This window comes from Oreochromis aureus, linkage group 3, assembly GCF_013358895.1.
Source record: "Oreochromis aureus strain Israel breed Guangdong linkage group 3, ZZ_aureus, whole genome shotgun sequence".
NCBI classification, from domain to species: domain Eukaryota; kingdom Metazoa; phylum Chordata; class Actinopteri; order Cichliformes; family Cichlidae; genus Oreochromis; species Oreochromis aureus.
The window spans coordinates 75,366,664-75,387,350 of NC_052944.1; the positions used below are offsets into that span (position 1 = coordinate 75,366,664).

Genomic DNA, 20,687 nt, shown 5'->3' on the forward strand with positions numbered 1-20,687 from the left:
ATACACTCCACACTAAACGTCACAAATCTCCCACATCTAAAAACTCTCTCTCTCTTTCTCACTCGCTCGCTCTGTCTCGCTGCCGTTACCGTCACTCCCAAAACTCTCCCCTCTTCCTAAACAACCAAATCCCACGTGTTGACTTTTTTTTTTTAATTGGTCGACATGGTGCATTTTTCCACCGATAGGAAAGAGGTGGCTTTTTTTCTTTCTTTACTGTTTTCGCGCTGTCCTTAGAAAACGCTTAAAACCCACACACACAAAAACGTGGCGACAGTATTTAGTAAAAAGCGTGGCTTATATATATTATCATAACTCTGGATTTACTGGCCTGTAATTAAAATTTAAAAACTTTGAACTCCGAACTTTCAATACGGGCTGAAATAGAGACTCAGCGTGGCTGCAGCTTGTTGCTATGTCAGCTTAAATCAGTCATGTGATTTGGAGGTGCAGCGTGTCCGTGGACCACAGAGGGTTAATAGCACTCACCTTCCTTCCATTTCCAGAGTGTAACATCCAACCAAATGTGTAAAATCCGAAATTCCCATGGTGTTGTTCAAAATGTGCTCTGGCACAATCATAAGCATCGCTTGCTACTGAAAACAAAAAAAAAAGCCGGTCCTGCTATGGGCTGAACCATTTGTTAATGGTGAGGGGGAACACTATGCAATATATTCAGTTTTAGCATTTATATTCACTGTTGACTGTAACTACCCTCAAACTGTTAATGCTATCTTATTTTAATAAACAACACTGTCATATGCAAAACTGGGGTGGCACTTGGGGTGGCAAGGGATCATTTTAGGGTGGCAGTTGCCACCCCATGCCACCCTTCTAGATCCGCCCCTGCTTAGACGGACGGGTAGTCAGGAAGTGAGCGGCTTGGACAGCCCCCTTTTTTTCTCCATAGAAACTTTATTGAACAAACAATCAGTATCCAACATAACAGATGGGCTGTGGACAGCCTCCTAGCCTCAACTCCGCCCTTACTTGCGTGTTTTTCGGACGCTAGGGCCACAGCGAAAACTTTAAAATGGACCCAGAAATGTTGCTCCGTTGTTTGGACAATTTTATTTCTCGAGAGCTAGAAAAACCTTGTCGTCGTCGCCCATACGTTTTGTACCTTAGGCTCATCAGAGACAATCATATCCAGGTAAAATAATTTCCTTTAATCTACACGCATTTAGGAGTTACTTAGCTAATTACACGGATGCCAAAAAAGTGTTTGCCTGCCAAAACAGATTTCCAATGTTTCCGAGTGTAATATGTGTAATATCTTTATGTATGTTGGTAAATAGACTTGGTGAACATGGTTTACTAAGGGTTTTATATATACAATAATTACCTGTTGTTCAAGTATCTTTATAACTCTGGTTATAATGTAGGTACAATTGATATATTTGTTGCGCTGTCTGCTGTCCTCTTGGCCAGATTACTCTTAAAAAATAAAAATTTTTTTAACTGGATGAATAAAGGATATATAAAAGTCACTGCCAAAAACTGATTGCAGCTTCTACCTTGTTACAGGAATGTTGCTGGTGGCTCAGATTGACTTGATATCATTAATGAGGGACACATTTGACATGTTTCACATATTATAGACCAACAAGTTATTCATAGCAGGTTAAATACGAGCAATCAGTTTAGGGCAAAACCGAAATCAGTTTTTGGCAGACGATCATTTTTGCCACAACATCGGTCATTCTCACACATGTACTGTATCATAAAAAATATATAAACTAAATATCTTTGAAACGTATAGAATCTAATCTTTTGTTTGTTTGTTTTTTTACATAGCACTTTATCAAACTGTTGTCTGCTACAGAGTTACAAGTATTATACTAATAATATAGCATCCAGCATCTCCACCTTGCAAATTTCTGTAAACATCTTAGTGGTGTGGCAGCCACGAGTGAGCCAGCCCTGCAAACCCTGTGGATGGAGGATGCAGTGGACAGTGGGAGGAAGCATCCTAAAGCTCTTTGCAGACCACCCTGTGTGATTCTCCACTCGCCCACCAGAAAAGACAAACTGCAGGTCTCAGTTGCAGCAGCTCATCCATGTCTGATCTTGCTCGGGCAGATTCAGCAACACTGCCAGAGACTTCCTGTAATCTATTACAGTTGTTAAAGTCCAGGAACAGGTCACTCAGGTTAACCCTGTGTGAACAACTGTAAATATCTTTACATACTGTGTATTTGAAATATTCTTGTTTAATTGTTATTGTTATTTACTTTATTGCTATCAAATAAATATCCAAGTAATATTGTTCAAAGTTAGCGTTATGTTCATACATGTTAAAAATGCCTGTAAATCAAATTGAGTTCAGTGACAATTACTGTTTGTTTGAATCAATTTATTAATAACATGAAACCTTTAAACTAATGCAACACATATAACAATGTAACAAATATATTCAAATAAATAAATTTCTCAATACATAACTCATTTGGGAACTAATCTTTCTAGAAGTGAAAACAGTCTGTCCGTCCTCTCCTGCTCTCCTCTCCTCAGCCTCTCTTTGCTGCCTTATGTCCTCTCTGATGAGGTCTAGCAGCTCATCATCTCTTTCCTCTTTCTCCCTGTCGTAGGTGGCTGAGCCGTCCGTCATCGCTGTCGTTTTGGTCACCCACGGCTGCGCTTGGCCCTGGAGTGTCCTCAGAGAGAGGAAATTAGGACAGGAGGCTTAATGGAAGGCATCTGTCCTATCACCTCATCCATGAGGGCAAACCAGGGCCAAGTAGCAGCAGTGGGCTTCCCACTGACCCCTCTCCTGAGCCTGGATACTTGCAATCCTAAAGGCAGAGGAAATCAAAAATGACAGCAGGCAAATAAAAACACCACAACAACTCTTAGTAATTGCACATTTATTAACTTGTGTTCTTGAGAATTATCTTCTTGATAACACACATACATACTTTGTATTCTTTAAAGTTATCTCATGTCTTCTGGCCTGCAAGGGGTGACTTTCCCCTGCAGGCCCATCTTCTCCAGAATTGTCCTGATCACACACAACAAATAAGAAGAAAGGAAACCATGGCAACTATGTTAATCCCTAAATCCACAGGTTTTCACAGCAGAACACCAGAGGAACACCGTCTGGACATCACAGGTTCTGTACAGCAGCGGTCCGTGAGTCGTTTGGTACCGGGCCACGAGAGTTAAGGCTCCGGTGTGAAATGTATGGTTTTCGGGGTTTTATCGTTAACTCGGTTTCCTGAGTCTTTCCCTTGTTGTAGTTGTGCGTCTTATTTTGAAAGAAATATTTACTCGTTACCATAGCGACCAGAGAGCATTAAGTGGCAGAGAGGAGGATGTTACTGTCAATATTGGCGCATTTTCAGGAGGACACTGCTAATAAAGTTACACAGTTACACAGTACATTCACGTTTATTATTATATTTACAAAATACCACAGTTTTTGTCTTGGTCGGATCATTTTATGTGGTTGTATTTATCCGCGATACCTTAAAGGCTCCGTGTCTGACATAAACCGGTCTGTGGCTCAAAAAGGTTGGGGACCGCTGCTGTACAGCATGAGGGTTAATAGGACCGTACTCATATGAATATGATGTGTAAATTGATTTATTCTTGTACATCCACGCCGTAGCAGCCCAATTCTTCACCCCAGTGAAGAGGTGATCGTTTTCTCCTCGTTTTAATAAATTAAGCCGTTTGGTCTTTGTTCCCCACAACATATCACCAATTGAAAAAATCTAAATCAGCTGTATGTAAGCGGCAATACATGAAAAACCATGGGACCCAGCGATACAAGCTGGTTTACTGTTATTTTAAATAAAAGAAACATGTCTATGCAGATGGCCAAAGCTTAACAAAACCACCGCTATAACAATTTAACTTTTGTACAACAAGATTTTCATATACTTACATATGAAAGTGTTTTCCTCTCCTGCTTCGACCACCATCGTTATCAGAAACAAATCTCCTCTATGACCATAATGAATCCTGGGATATAGTAGGACATGAAGGATACATCGGACCATCCTTAGAATTCAGGGCAAAGTAGGACACATTTGTCGCCACATTTTGAGTGCTCTTTGAATTCGGACAGTCCTCGTCGCGTCGCTGTGACGTCATTGCCCAAATATGGCATTTTAAGCATCCTTCCCTGAATTCGGACACAGCCTCAGTGTCACACTCAGTATAAATCTGCTGCCATCTACTGGTAACACTGAGTGTTACAGCAGAGCAGCTGCTTTATGCAAGAAAAAAAGAGAACAAACCAGTTACTCTGCCATCCAGAGGAAATACTGTGAAGCATGTTTCTGATAATTTTCTGAAACCACATAAAAAGTTAAAAATAACAACTGATGTGATATGATTGGCTTTAAAACAAGTTTACTTTTGGAGAATTTTTTAAAAAACAAGTTCGTGGTTGACTTAATTCACTTTGCAAACATTTCATTTCTCTTTCACGATTTTTATTCCTTCTTATTTAAAATTCCAGCCTTTTGTGTGACCTGCATGAAACCTCAGCTCACAAAATAACCAACAGGGGGCGATGATGAGCTGACCTCATGGGCCAAAAGGTCACATTGATTATGAAAGCGCTCCAATGCAACACTTTTACGTTTGTTCAGATCCAAAATAACTTCTCAGTGTTGTGTAATGATTCTTCATCCCCAGCAGACGAGAGAAACGCTGTAACAAGAAGGTTTTACCATCTGTGTCAGTTTCACTTCCTCCTTCCTGTGACAGTGTGAGGCCTGCATCAGCACCATGCTGCAGCAGCAATGCTTGATAACACAAACACTCAGACAAACATCCTCAGCAGCCTGATAACACAGTGTGAAACTACCCACAACTGTGAAACAATCAGTTTTTCTTCCTTATTGTTTCATAAAACCACAGAAAGATTATGAAACAACCTCCGTCTGAGGAGTGACACACCGAGACCCGAAACATCAGAGCTGTGAAATTTAGAAAAAGAGAATTCTCGACATACACCGAAGGGGTTAAATCTGTAGATGGTGCAGGAGGAGAAGCTGGAGATGACTGAAATGTAGCCAGTTGTTTGAGTGTTTATGGTCCAGAGCTCCTCTGCAGGCACATTTTTCATTGGAAAGTATGCACATAACATTTTCACACTTATAAAAACTGTCAAACTCAAAGGTCAAGTATATTAAAACCAAACGTTTAATGCACAAAATCCAAAGACCATGACAACAAAATATGAAAGACTGATGCTCTGCTTATGTTATATTAAAGTCAAACATCTCCCTCTAGTGGCCACATATAAACCATGTGGGAGGATGGTGTTCATTATATTCCAGCTACCACAGGTTAATAAATCAATGGTACGGAAGTGGAGGAAGCAAGAAGAATGAGTTGATTAAAGTTTGACTTATCTGACTGTTTTATTTTGCTTAATGCACCTTATAGTAGTATGGAAAGTTATATTATAAAACCCACTGATCAAAGACCACTGTGGTGGTCAGTGGTCTTTGATCAGTGGGTTTTGGTCAGTGGTTGTTGATCAATGGTCATGAGAATTTGCAGAATTAAGATTAAGGAACTGACCTCCCAGCCCATTGTTCCTACAGTGGTCTGATTTCAGTCATTATGCAAATGTACTGTTTATAAGATTTGGGGAAACCTGCAGTCAGCTGAGACTGAAGAAGTCACTTAGATGAGTGACGAAACGTTACGTCCAGATGAACAGAATCAACTTTTGGAGATTTATTTTCCTGGATGGTTGAGAATGCATCAAGACAAATTAGAAAAGTTACACCAGTCACCACCTTAACTCAAAAGCACACTGAAGATCTTCAGGCAAAACTACCTGACTGTTTTTATCAGGTGTTGTCCGTGTTCCATCGCTGATCCCTTAGGGGTGACACAGAGTGTAGTCTGCATGTCACTGAGTTGGAGCTTGTTGGACGAGAGCACTTTTTCACCCCTCGCTCTCTCGTTCCAAAGCAGCTGTAGGATGAAAGAGCAGAGCACGTTGTACACCCTTGTTGTTCTTCCTCAGCGTCATCGTGGAAATCTTTTAACCCTTTAGGTTATCACTGTGGTTCTGAAATCTTCTTGCTATGGCTAGCATGACCCCAAATGCCACGACTCTCGACCTGTATGGGCTGTCAACTGTGCCATGAATGGTCCCTGCTTTTCGCTGGATCTCTGAAGATTTTCTGATCATCACCCACCAGTCTCAGTCTGGAAATTCCACCCTTGGGATAATTTCTTCTAGCAATACTCTGGCTCCTGCGCCTGTGTCTCCTTACTAGAAGGAAAAACTTCTAACCATTTTGAAAACATATCAATCATCATCAATCAGCGTACTGCGCACCAGCTAGCATGACGGAGTTTCTATACAGCTGGGTGGGTGCTATGATGTTACTGATGTTGAACTTTATTTATTTCATAAGATTAATTATTAGAGTTGCCAACCGTCCGTAAAAAACAGAATCATCTCGTTTTCAGAGAAAATATTACGCGTTTTCGTATTGAAGTGAAAAGGAACACAGCTTCAGCTACAATGGAAAAAAAATTCTGTCTTTGCTGCACAGCTGGCTCTTCTCTCATTCTCTCCTGTTTCTACTTCAATCATGAAACTGATCAATGATCAGCTGATCGGCTTTTCTCTCTTGTTTGTTTATCGCCCACTTTGCGCCAGAAAGAAGAAACCAGCGGATGTCGCGCTAAACAACAGCAGCACGTTTAAGCTTGATCAGCTGTTGTTAGAATTTATTTAATATTAATTTCTAGTATCAGCTGATGTTTGCTGGAGCCACAGCTGTAAAGCTGCTGGTCATGATATCGGTTTGGTTATCTGGTGAGAGGGAAACATGCAGATGAAACCAGGAGATGTCCTTACTGAATCATCAGAGCTGAACAGGTGATGGAGAAACAGGTTTACCTTTTAGGTGACATGAATGAGTTGAAGGAAGTTATGAACTGTTTCTGAGAGACAAATAACACCAGGATCCTTTTCTATGTAGCTGACAGCTGGTAACTGTGCAGGGGCGGGTCTAGCAAAGTTTTGCCAGGGGGCCAGGTAGGGAAAGAGGGGCACAAAGAAATATTTTCTTATTCTCCTTTAAAGGTCTACCTTTCAAATAAATAATTATCTGAGTCTTACAACAAACAATTGATAGATTGATACATATATACCATCAGAACAGTGTACATCACTGTCACAACAGTGTTTGTTTTCATTCAAAGGCTTTATGATTTTTCCTATAATGGTGGGCGGTCTCTAGTCAAAATGCCGGGACGATTTTTTTGTCCCAGTCCAGCTCTGTATGCAGCTCATCTGCAGTCTGGTGTTACCTACATCTTCCTATTCAGAAGGCAGAATTTCCAAGTTCTGAGTACAATCGAAAGCACCACGACTGCAGTTTTTGTGTTGGATGTAAAAAGTAGGCTAGAATCATGGCGGCGGTCAACGACGGTCCAGGCGTGGGATTTCTCTCGTGGAAATGTGCACATTATTTTTTCCTTTCTATTGGTAGGTGGCACAGTGCACTTGTGGCAAGTAAACAAGCTAGAAGACTGGCAGTCTGGCTGGGTATCCAGTTACGGAAGCAACACATTAACAAGAGAATTCTGAGTAAAACCAAAGTTACTTTCCCTAGTAACTAGTTACTCTGAAAGTAACGAGTAACTTGAAGTAACTGAGTTACTTTTGATCAATGTTCCCTCTAAGCTGCGCACGTGCGCAATCGCGCACTGCTGGCACGGTCTCTGCGCACAGAAAATCTGCGTTGCGCACAAAAAAAATCTAACCTGAATTGATATTAAAATTAAAACTTCAACAATTCTGTTTTGCAGTGTTAGTCAGTGACTGACTGGCTGCTCCTGTATGGGATTAGAACGATGCCACCTTATCCCATAGTCCAGCCAATGATGCGATTCACATTCGTATATACGCAGCCAATCAACGTGGTTGACAGGCTATGACAGCGTCCTTATGTGACGACACCGGTGTTTTAGCTAGCAAAGCGGCGTGGCTGATGTGCAGTGAAGCCACGTTAATGAAAACGTGTACAACCATTTGAGATGTGAGCAGGACAGACGGAACAATTGACGGAAAAAGTGTGGAGTTTATACCAGTTTTTAAATTGTGTTGATAGGCCACGTAAAACCAGAGTTATGATAAAAATATCTGCAATGTTTGGTTTTCTTCCTGAATACTATCGTTATTTATATTTACTGCGGGAAGAAACGGTAAAAACGGCGTTTTATAAGGAAAACGCTCGAAAGCACTCTCCGCCTGTGAGGAAAAACAAAACCAAAAAAACCCCCACCCTTTCCTATCGGTCGAAAAAAGTACCATGTCGACCAATCAAAAAATGATATGGCAACGTGGCATCTAGATGTTAAGAAACGGGGGGAAGTTTTAGGAGTGACGGCGGTGTTTTGAGATGTGAGAGATTTGAGACGTTTAGCGCAAATCTTGTGTAGTTAGTGTGTAGTGTAGTCAATAGTTTTGTTGTGTGTGTCAGAACAAAGAGACGGCTGCTGAATGTTACAGGTGTTACAGCAGTGATACATCTCCTGTTGTCAGGCCTGCAGGTATCAGGCTGTTGTTCTCCTTTATCTCATAGTGGACAGAAATTATTTTTGGAGTGGCACAAATAATTTGTGTGGCATCAGATTTGATGCAGAACAGCTGATTGTTCTGTAAATAGTTTGAAATGTTTATTTAAAAAAACGCCTTGGCTGCATTAAAAAAAATAGCTGCAAAAAACTTTGTTGTTTGCATAACTCAGTTACTTTTTTGAAGAAGTAACTATATAATGAATTGCCCAACATTGGTCATTATATACTGTATTTTGCAGACAGAGTTACAGGACTCTCTCCCAGACCACAGACTCATAATACAAGTCAGAGCTTTGTAAAAAAAGAAAAAAAAAAAAAAAAAAAAGAAAAGAAAGAAAGCTGTTTTTTGACATTGGAGTTCAAGTTATTTTTACTTCCAATAGTGTTAACATACTACACAGGCCAATAGCTAGATTTTTTTACATTTTCATTGTAAGTGGGCTAAAGCAGTTTAAAAGTAATCTAACATAAATGTAAATGCTGTAATTTGATTATTTTAATAAACCACGTAACTTGGATGGATTCGATGCTGGCGTGACCACAGTGCACACGTCTGATGTCGCTCACAGTGGTCCAAGGGATCGCTCAGGGAGTTTGTGTGTTCGCTCAGACACGTGAAAAATTAGAGGGAACATTGCTTTTGATAGAAGTAACTAGTAATGTAACTAAGTTACTAAGTTAAAGTAACTTGCCCAACACTGCTCACAAGCATATTTGAATATGCACCGACAGTAATATGACATCAAAAATAATTGTTTATGATTTTACAATGGATTGAATCGCTGCAATTCTTTTACATACAGGGATTTACTATCGTGTGTGATCATGTTTCCCAGATAGGTGAATCTCTCTCAAATGCAACACTGAAATGAGCCAAACAATAATATTATTAGTTATCTAAGTGACTTGTCATGTTTAACCTCAGTAGCGAAAGACCGCGGGGGGTTTGAGAATGATTTGCCGGGATTTTGCCGCTGGCTCTAGTAAACCTTGACCTCCCAGTTAGCTATAGAGCTGGTGGGTATCAGACATCTCAGAAAACATTGGAGCACGTTTGCAAATATGTGATGTCTTGAGAAAAGTACAAGTATTTTGCTGTAGTATAATATTGCAGTTGTTTTTAAATGGCCTGTATTTGCATAGCGCTTTACTTAATCCCTAAGGACCTTCACACATCCAGTCATTCACACACTGGTGATGGCACCCGGGGGCGCACTGACATAGGCAAGGCTGCCGGACACTGGCGCCACCAGGGCCTCTGACCAACACCAGTATGCAAAGGGCGAAATGTCCTACCCAAGGACACAACGACCGAGACTGTTCAAGCCGGGGCTCGAACTTTCCGATTACAAGGCGAACTTCCAACTCTTGAGCCATGATCGCCCCGAAATGTAAGTTGAAATGTGTTGTGTTCAACAAAGAGTGATCCAGTCCATTGGGGTTTAAATATTTAGCAATTAACGTCACTCGTCCTCTACCTAGCCTTAAATCAGCTAATTTGACTGCCTTATATTAAGGATCGCATATGATATTCAAAGATGGGGTAATCTCTCACTTTCTTGAACATCTCACCAAATTTTAATTTTTATGTTAGTCGATTCCCTTATTTTGCTGAAACATTTTTTTGTTTCACTGGACAAGATTATTGGTCCTTTCATTTGGGGAGGGAAGCCACCTAGGGTCTCCAAAACATTTACTGCAGAGATGCAGATTTAGTGGAGGACTAGCATTACCTAATATTCTAGCTTACTACTGGGCAGCTCACATCCATAAACTTTGCTACTGGGTAAAATCTTCTGAGTCCTCGTGGTGTAAATCAGGGGTGGACTGGTTCACTCTCCACGCACGCTTTCAGCACCTGTTTTTTTCCACCCACTAATCTCTTTCACACTCCAGTACTCTAGGGGCAGCACTGCACCTTTAAGTTGGATGCCAGCTGCATTGGCTGTGGCCGCCAGGCAAGGAGAAGAAGAAGTAGAGCAGGAGGAAGAAGTGGAGTAGGAGGCAAAGACGGTGGAAAGAAACTATGCAAAACGTGGCTGCAAGTAAAAAAAAAGGAAAGAAAAGGGTGGGGCTGAGAAGGCAAGAGAAAAAAATTGCGAGCATTAGATGCTGAAGCGTCTAAATGTCACAGATAACCGACATATTTAGCAGCACAGCCAGCAGCAGCACCTAACATAAATAGTGTCATTATTGCCAAACCTGACCCACATCTGGATGACATACCACTTACCATGCCAGAAGTCAACTTGACACCAGATCCGGGCCAGACTTGTCTGCTATGTGGGTAGTTAGCACCTTTACAGTCCTGAGTGAAACCCAGATTAATACTTTGTCTCCTCTCTACTCTTTTCTCTCCATGTTTTTTTTTACCTGCTGTGTGAAATGCTTAAGCCTCCACACCCTTTGGTGTAGAAAAAGGTTGTTTTCCTTTTCTCTTTCTGATGTTTGCTTTGCTGTTTATATCACTCTATTCTTTTCGTTTCTTTTTCATTTTAATTGGATCTAAAGATAATTAACCTACAAGTGAGTAGCTGGATAAAATTGATCATTTTGACTTTGCTAGACAGTTTATTAGAAGAGAGGGAAAACAATTTATCCCAAATTATATCTAATAACTTCCCTTTTAAAATCCCAATAATCCAACAATATGTGAACATGAAGACTAAAGTACCTTGAAATTACACGTTTACACAGCGCTGTGGACCTCTGTGTGACCCAGCTGCAGGAGTCACAAAAGGATATCCCTCAAGCAGGCTGTACAACATTATACAGGAGGACAAAAACAAAGATTATAGCATGTTTCCTCCTGAAGATCATAAATCCAACAACAGCAGCAACAAGAAGCAAAGCAGGAACACTGAGACCGACAATCAGTCCAACCGATCCATCCTCTGTGTGTCCTCCTGTCTGACCTGCAGGTGAGAAACAGGTGTGAGGTGTCAGCTGTCAGGTAGGTGATGAGTGAAGAACAGAACAGAATCCATTTCCTCTTCAAACTGCTGTCAGACATTATCTACTGCACTCTGATCACATCACTCAGACCAGCTGCTTTCTACAAAGTCTCATCAACAACATCTTTAGAAACAAACATCAACAACCAGGAAGCAGCTTCACCTCTGATCACACACACACTCAACTCTACTCACTCACCTGGAGGATCAACAACATGAAGTTGGATGCTGCCGCTGTACTCCCATGATTGTGTTTTCTCCATTAAGACACGACACTCGTATGTTCCAGTGTCATTAATCGTCACATTGTTCAGAATCAAAGACACGTCTCCATCCTTCATCTGTCTGTCCTGCAGATCCACCCGGTTCTTAAAAGATGGATGCTGGTTATCTGAAGTAAAGTTATTATCCTTGTACAAAAGAACATTTTTATCTCCCAGGTCAGTTCTGCTCCACTTCACAGCAGTGATTGAGATGTTGTTGTTTGGAGCTCGACATGTCAGAATGACATCCTGTCCAGACTCAGCTGTGATGTTCTTTTGATCTAAAAGGTAAAACAACACAAAGCAGAGAGGTTAAAATTCGGAGACTTTAGATGTTCACTTCTATAGAAGACGGTGACAGTAAGGAACTACGAAGATCACAGAGCTTAATTTGTAAAAATAGATGAACTAGGTTTTAATATCAACACTTTTGACTGCTGTAATTCACTATTATCAGGATGTCCTAAAAACTCCCTGAAAAGCCTTCAGCTAAACTTAAATGCTGCAGCAAGGGTACTGACAGGGACTAGAAAGAGAGAGCAGATTTCTCCTGTTTTGGCTTCCTGTTAAATCCAGAATTGAATTTAAAATCCAGCTCCTCACATACTTAAAAATAAATAAATAAAAAATAAAAAAAATAAATCAGGCCCCATCTTGTCTTAATGACCTTGTAGTACCATATCACCCCGTTAGAGCACTTCAGGCCTACTTGTTGTTCCTAGAGTATTTAAAAGTAGAATGGGAGGGAGAGCCTTCAGTTTTCAGGCCCCTCTTCTGTGGAACCAGCTTCCAGTTTGGATCAGGAGACAGACACTGTTACGTCCCCACGATGAAGATCTAGGGGTGTGTGGGGACTGGTAACAAACGGGTACAGAATGGAATGAAAGGAAAACAGGCAGACATGCTTAGTAAATAAAATAGTTTTTATCATAGATAATCTTAACATAAAGAGCCGGCAACACTGTTTTTCCAGTAACACTAGAAAATGAAAAAGGTTGCAACAAGAAAGAACACAACAACCAAACAAAAAAACTCCACACCACAAGGAGGCACTTCCAGGGGCCCACAAGCTCACCCGTTACTAGCAGCAGATAGCTTTACTGCTGCCGAGGCCCACAAGCTCACACTACTCACATGAAGCAGCTACACTGTTTCCACACCTCAGGCAGGACAATCACACACCTAAAACACAAAATGGAGACACCAGAGAAAACTTCTTCTTCTTCAACTTCTTCTGTCAAGTTTAACGGCAGCTTGCATCCAAAACTAACTAATATCTCAGTTGTTTGGTGGTGGCTATGGCGGTGCTTCTTCAGATTCAGTAACATTAGCAATAGGGCTGCACGATTTTGCATAAAATGAGAATCACAATTTTTTTGCTTAGAATTGAGATCACGATTCTCTCACGATTTTCTTTTCCAATATAAATATTTATTGCACTTATTAACTGCACATCAACTTCGTAACAGTTGAAACTGAACATAAAACAATAAATAAACATAAAACAACAAATGTCTCACATTTTGTCGTTGCTGCAAAATGTTGTACTGCTTGAAATTCCGTCTCCACCGTTGCTCGACACTGTGTGTATAGAGCAGGTAGTGCAACAATAGAAAAACAGTTGCGGGGACGGCACTGTGTAGCGCTTTGTCTAGGGTGTTGATCATTTTCCTAAATCCCTCGTTTTGCACAGTGTTGATATATCTTTGGTCAGGTGATAAGTAATAGCCTCCGTAATTTCTTTGTGCCTGCGGGAGTTCGGCGTGTATAGGGAAGCGCTGTATAAGGTTCCCGTTATTGATGTTTAGGTGGTTGACCGGACCGAATTTTCTCCTGTCACTTTCTCGTCATCCCTCACGTGCTCTCCGTTGTTTTTCCCTGCCAATTTTAGCAGCCAGCTTCTGTATCACGTGGTATAAGGCTCCGCCCTTGTCATTTGTTAAGCAGGAAGAGTGAGCGCTTGTTTTCATGCAGATTACGTCCCGGATCAAAATGCAGTACAGTCGTCGTCGTCCTTTTTCTTTTCTTTTTTTTTTTTTTTAATCGTTGTCATTTGGAAATGAGATCGCACATAAGTATGAATCGAGATCGCGATTTTCTAACGATTAATCGTGCAGCCCTAATTAGCAAGTGGTGGAGGCCAGCAGATGGATGAGAGAGAAAGGGAGGCAAGAGGAGAGACCCGAAGCAGCCGCCGGTCCGAGTGTCAGGTGAACTGAACTTCAGGTAAGAAGTTATGACCTGCAGTCTATCTGAGTCAGATATAAACCAAGTTTAGGTGGAGTTTATTTTCGTTGTGCTGACTTTTTACAGTCAGTTACAATAACTCGTACTGTGTACCAGCTAGCATGATGGAGTTTCTATACAGCTGGACGGGTGCTATGTTACTGATGTTGAACTTTATTTCATTCACAAGGTTAATTATTAGAGTTGCCAACCGTCCCGTAAAAAGACAGAATTGTCCCGCATTCAGAGAAAATATTGTGCGTTTCGTATTGAGCTGAAAAGGAACAGTTTGTCCCATGCTTCAGCTAGGATGGAAAAGACACAAAGCTGGATTTATTCTGTCTTTATGCTGCACAGCTGCCTCTTCTTCTCTCATTCTCTCCTCTCCTGTTGCTACTTCAATCATAAAACTGATCAATGATCAGCTGATCAGCTTTTCTCTCTTGTTTGTTTATCGCCCACTTTGCGCCAGAAAGAGGAAACCGCCGGATGTCGCACTAAACAACAGCAGCACGTTTAAGCTTGATCATCTGTTGTTAGAATTTATTTAATATTAATTTCTAGTATCAGCTGATGTTTGCTGGAGCCACAGCTGTAAAGCTGCTGGTCATGATATCGGTTTGTATATGTGGTGAGAGGGAAACATGCAGATGAAACCAGGAGATGTCCTTACTGAACCATCAACGCTGAACAGGTGATGGAGAAACAGGTTTACCTTTAGGTGACATGGATGAGTTGAAGTTATGAACTGTTTCTGAGAGACAAATAACACCAGGATCCTTTTCTAAGTAGCTGACAGCTGGTAACTGTGCAGGGGCGGGTCTAGCAAAGTTTTGCCAGGGGGCCAGGTAGGGCATTAACAGGGAAAGGGGGGCACAAAGAAATACTTTCTTATTCTCCTTTAAAATGTCTGGCTGTTATTAAATAATTATCTGAAGCTTACAACCAAAGTTTTTATCTGACATAAAATGTATAGAAATCATACATATAACATCGAAGCAGCTGGAATCCATAGCTTTGCGTGTTCATGGAGCTTGCACTTTCACCTGCTGGACAAGTTGACAAGTTGCAGAGGCCTTAATTACACTATTTGGCTCTACATATCTATGTGAGCGGATTTTGTCTCACGTGCGTATCCTCAGGTAGCCGTCTGAATGCTGGACACTCGGAGACCTGTGTCTCTGAGTGGGAGACCAGAGATCACATTAACATGTGTGTCTCTGTATTAACAAACATACCATATTGGCCCAGTTTATTTTTCTTATCATTCTTGTGAGGAGACCATAAATAGCATTTGCATTTTCTGTTGTACAGTTGTACAGTTCATTTGCTGTTATGGATAAAAAGTGTCTTTTTTTTTGTTTCAAAATAGCTGATAACTATTCGCTGATAGCTGCCAACATCTGCGAACAAATATAATTCTATAAAGTGGTTCTATATAGTATTGTTGCTGTTAATATAGAGCGTTATAAAATTAATTTATTGCTAATGCAATCATATGGCACACTGACTTCTGAGGAAATTTTAAATGGCACTCGTCATCAGAAAGGTTGCCTACCCCTGGGCTAAAGCATATAGTTAGGGCTGGACCAGGTGACCCTGAATCCTCCCTTAGTTATGCTGCAACAGAGCGTGAGGCTGCCGGGATTCCCATGATGCGTTGAGTGTTTCTCCTCACTCACCTGTTTTCAGTAACTCTGAGTTTATACACCTCTATTGATAATTAGTTATTATTAATCACTCTGGAGGTTTCTTCCTGTTAAAAGGGAGATTCTCCTTTCCACTGTTGCCAAAACACTTGTTCACAGGGTATCATATCAGGGTCTTTACTCAACAGAAAAGCTTTTAGAAATGGGTCCTCTGACTTTTTATTTCTTTTCTTTTTTCTTATGTCATCTTCATCTTCCTTCACACATATTAACTAGAGTGACATACCATTCATTAATAATATGATTTAATGTGATTTCTGCATATGTTTCAACTGCACAAGGACACGTGTACGTCCTGACTATCAGCAGTGTTGGGGAGTAACGGAATACATGTACCGCCTTTTTGTTGTTGTTGTTGTGCTAAGCTAATAGGCAGAATGCTACAGGCATAGCTCTAAAGAATGTAGCCTCATGGACAGTGTAGTCCGTGCTGCAGCGAGAATGGACTGCCATACCCGTTATGTGTCTGTGAGCGCAAGGAGGGAGAAAAAGGAAAAGTCCGAGCTGTCATCGAGCAAAAACGGGAGCTGGAAGCATGTAAATATAATAATAACCACTGCAGCCACAAAGAGTGCCTGACGAGCCCATTTGTAAGTAAGCTATTAAGACTCGACTGTACACTGTGTTCGTGTTTTCCTCCGGAAAAAATAAGTTCCGTTGGAGCAGCCTTTCAACGCCTCTCTCTGTCTCTGGCAAGCAAAGTTGACCCAGACAACAAAGTAAAGCTATTTTTCGGCTACCAGCCCACACGGAACCCACTGTATTAGCCAGAGGTCCCTTTACTACGGTTCGGAGCCGCGGACCTTCAGTAACAGTAATAAATCACAGCAATAGTACATTCACGTAGTTGTAAACAGCATGATAATATATTGAGTAATCCAAAGTATTCAGAATACGTTACTCTCATTGAGTAACGTAATGGAATACATTATAAAATACATTTTGGGGCATGTATTCGGTATTCTGTAGTGGAATACATTTTAAAAGTAACCTTCCCAACACTGACTATCAGCAAGTGCTTCCACGGTAATAGCATGTTTGTGAGGTCAGACAATGATGAGAAGGTCTGGGTTACAAACGACACTTGGAACAATGCGTCCATCAGTCATCATGTGGACATTTTTCTGACACACTTTGAAGCTGATGGACGTTTTGTGTCTGCACTAAGTACGTTTTCACCAGCTATGGCACCGGCAGGATTCACTTTCACAGACTCACAACCACCAGCTTCACCCCTCCCCTCCCCCTCCAGCTGTAGGCTTTAACATTGAGTTTCCCCACACATGTTTACAGACGAGTTAGAGAGCAAGAGAAGAAGAGACTGATTCATAAATGTCTTTGTTTCTGCTCTAACCTTACCCAAACAATGCTGCTCTACAACTCTAGACTACCAGCCACAAAGACAACAGCTGGAGAAACATCTGTCTACCTCTGACATCCACCAGCTCATCCATACAACAAACACACATCAACAACCAGGAAGCAGCTTCACCTCTGACCACACACACACTCAACTCTACGCACTCACCTGGAGGATCAACAACCAGGTTGGTGCTGCTGATTAGAGTCATAGGTCCTTCTACTTCCTGGACGACACGACACTCATATGTTCCAGCATCATTAATCGTCACATCCTTCAGAATCAAAGACACGTCTCCATCCTTCATCTGTCTGTCCTGCAGATCCACCCGGTTCTTAAAAGATGGATGCTGCTCATCTGGAAGAGAGCGACCATACCGGTACACAAACACATGTTTATCTCCCAGGTCAGCTCTACTCCACTCTACACTTACGATGTTGTTGTTTGGAGCTCGACATGTCAGAGTGACGTCCTGTCCAGATGCAGCTATGATGTTTTTGTGGTCTGGAAGAGGAAACAACACAGAGCAGAGATGTTAATGGTCAAAGTACAACTGTTCACTTCTGCAGATGAGTCCAGGTTGTGGGATGGATGGACCTTCCTCCTCCCTCCATGGCATTCTCGGCTCACACTCAACAGCCTCGCATACCTTTTCACATCAAGCTCATCTAACAATACTTATGAACAAGTTCAAGCTCTAAGCACTCCACTTCATGGGGATTCCTGCTTCAAGCTTGCCTGCTTGCTTTCCCAAGACTCTCCTCTATGAACAAACTGGTAAAAATAACACAACAGAAAGTATTGAGAGGGGGAAATAATAACCGATAATTATAATGATTCATCCCAAATGATATCTAATGACTTCCCTCAATATGAAAATAACTCTTTAAATATTGTTAATAATTTAACCAGAGTCATATTCCGTTTGTTTTATAACAGGTAAATCTCACCTGCAGAGACGAACAGGACAAACATCAGCAAAGTGGAGCAGAGTGACGCAGTTACAGCAGACATGTCCGTGTTCTCTGTTTCTGCTGATCTGACTCTTAGTTTGTCCTAAATGTCTGAGTCTGTTGGTGTTTTCACTGACTAACTGAACCTGAGTTTAAACCTGACTACATCAGATTACATTTAAGGTTTAAATAAAGTTAAAGCTGCAGTTCAAACTCTTCCGTGTCTTTGAGGACGTCGCGTTAGAGTGACGTCTCCTGTTAGGTTGGACTGAGGATGCGCAGAAATAAGTGCGTCATAACAAACGAGGTAGTGGAAAAATTTTAGTGTTCAGTTCTTGAACGATCTCCACAGAACAAAATCAGAAGCTCTCATGTGTCGTCATGTATGAACAGTTTGTGTTACAGTCTTTGAAGCAAAAGTCTGTTTTGTGTCGATGGCAGTTTGATTCTCGTTTCATCATCACAAAAGAATCAATATGTAAATAAGTAAAAAAATATAAATATATTATATTATAATAAATATAAGGTAAAAAAAATAAGTTAAAAACTTATGTAAATAAGTCTTAGGAAGTATTTTTCGCTATGCAGCCAATACTATTACTTCCTGTTTTATGTCAAAGTTAAATCTCACCTGCAGAGGCGAACAGGACAAACATCAGCGTGGAGCAGAGTGACGCAATTACAGCAGACATGTCCCTGTTCTCTGTTTCTGCTGATCTGACTCTTAGTTTGTCCTAAATGTCTGAGTCTGTTGAAATTTTCACTGAATAACTGAACCTGAGTTTAAACCTGAACATATCAGATTAAATTTAAGGTTTAAATAAAGATGGAAGTTTTGTCGTTTAGCCACTTGTTCAAACTAGAAACTTACGGAAGTTGTGTTAAACTGACGTTTGATATGTTGGACCAATAATATTAGAATTTTCTTGAAATAATTTCATGGTTCAGGATTTACAGGGTTAACATCCACTATAAAGGATATGACATTTTAAATCAAGTCTCACTCGTTTTTGAAACGTTTTAGGTAAAAGGCTGAAAATTATTTTAAAAGAGACAGCAAATACTTACTTTTACTGTTGTTCTTAAGAAAGTCTTAAATCCTCAAACACTCTTCTGATCATCAGGATGGAACAAAAATCCATAGAAAGATAAAAAGTGTGAGGTTGGTATAATCCATCTGCTTTCTCTGTAGGTCAGAAGGAACCTGATTAAGGTTTGTTCAACACAATCAATTGTGAACAAAAACACTTTGTAGGTGAGCTCAACTCTATCACAAAGCTGAACCAACTGTCTCTTGTTTCGCTTTGACATCCTGTTTTACAGACACGTCTCAGATGTTTCTGCTTAGCAAAACCAACACACCTACATTTGACCACATACACAATGTGACAAGGGGTTTTACAGTAACAGGAAATGAACATGAATATAGGTACATGTACAGAGACAACCGTCCACTCTGTCTGTCAGTGAATTGAAATGAACTTGTTCTAATGAATAAAGTCAAAGGTCATGACCTCCTGCACAGCTGTTCTGCAGAACTTTGTCCACCTTTGATTGTCTTTAAGTTGTGTTGGAGCCACAGAGAGCAAATCTTTGTTCTTTATGGAGAACCAGTGAGGCTGTTTGGACTTTCCTATGAAACATCAGTGCAGGAGTCTCTCAATACATCTGTTTACAGTGAGGACAAAGAAGCAGCAGAAACACACACAGAGAAAACATGTAGAGACAGACAGCAGCAAATAGTCTGCAGAGAGAGAGAGCATGCAGCGCTGCAGCACTTCCTGGAAATCACATGATTGTAATCAGAGGAGAGTAACTGAGCATTTGATCTTTTTGATTGTATTAATTTTGTCATACTGATTGTTGATTAAATTATGACAGTTTATTATGTCACATGTTTGTTATTTATCTCAGGTTGTAACCTAAGACCCAGTTTCAACATTATTATCATATTTGTAAAAGCCTGAAAGATTTTTTTAAATACTTACTGTTGTTCAGATGAGATCTATAAAATCCCCAAAGACTCTTCTGATCATTACAATGGGAAAAAAATTAATTTCCAAGTTCTGTCCCTGTTTTTATACAAAACAAAGGATGGCAGGAATCAGATGTCTGACTTTCTTGTTCTGAGAGATGAAGCAATACATGCTCGACTCTGTTATCTTATCTTTCATGAGTCTTCTTACTCTTTACCAACTAAGGGTCGCCTCACCCATTATCGTCAAAGGAGTTTGCAAAGAAAAGCGTCTGGACTTCTTTGAGTTGCTTGAAGACGTTTCACCTCTCATCCGAGAAGCTTCTTCAGTTCTAAGGTCAAATGGCCGAGAGTCCCAGATTTAAACCCAGTGGGAGTATCCCCCCAAGGAGGGACAAAGGACCCCCTGGTGATTCTCTAATCACATGCGCCAAGGTGATTCAAGCAACTCAAAGAAGTCCAGACGCTTTTCTTTGCAAACTCCTTTGACTACGATGACCTGGATGACTGAGAACCTTCACAGACATCTCACCCATTATCCTTAATTGGATAAGTGAAAACCACCGGGAGAAGGCTACGTGACAGACCCAGGACACACTGGAAAGATTATATCTCTTAGCTGGCCTGGGAACGCCTTGGTGTTTTCCCAGACACACTGGAGGAGGTGGCCGGGCAGAGG

General features: G+C 40.9%; 1 protein-coding gene across 1 annotated transcript; it reads right to left on the bottom strand.

Moving 5' to 3' along the window:
- Positions 1-11,207: 11,207 nt before the first annotated feature.
- LOC116317763 (CD226 antigen-like) lies at positions 11,208-20,070 on the bottom strand. Its single transcript, XM_039608161.1, has 7 exons — positions 20,022-20,070; positions 19,582-19,666; positions 19,102-19,219; positions 17,514-17,584; positions 17,249-17,437; positions 11,722-12,066; positions 11,208-11,483 (listed from the first exon to the last, which is right to left on the bottom strand). Exons 4-7 carry the CDS (start codon positions 17,536-17,538, stop codon positions 11,317-11,319), a joined length of 726 nt encoding a protein of 241 aa, XP_039464095.1. The 5' UTR covers positions 17,539-17,584; positions 19,102-19,219; positions 19,582-19,666; positions 20,022-20,070; the 3' UTR covers positions 11,208-11,316.
- Positions 20,071-20,687: the final 617 nt, after the last annotated feature.

What these genes read in the sequence shown, in the direction of transcription:
- LOC116317763 (XM_039608161.1), bottom strand. Translation starts at nt 17,538, where the DNA reads ATGTCGAGCTCCAAACAACAACATC. An exon ending in GAGCTCCAAACAACAACATC is followed by an intron (nt 17,438 to 17,513) that starts GTAAGTGTAGAG and finishes GCTCTCTTCCAG; the next exon opens with ATGAGCAGCATCCATCTTTT. An exon ending in TCATGTTGTTGATCCTCCAG is followed by an intron (nt 11,484 to 11,721) that starts GTGAGTGAGTAG and finishes TCTCACCTGCAG; the next exon opens with GTCAGACAGGAGGACACACA.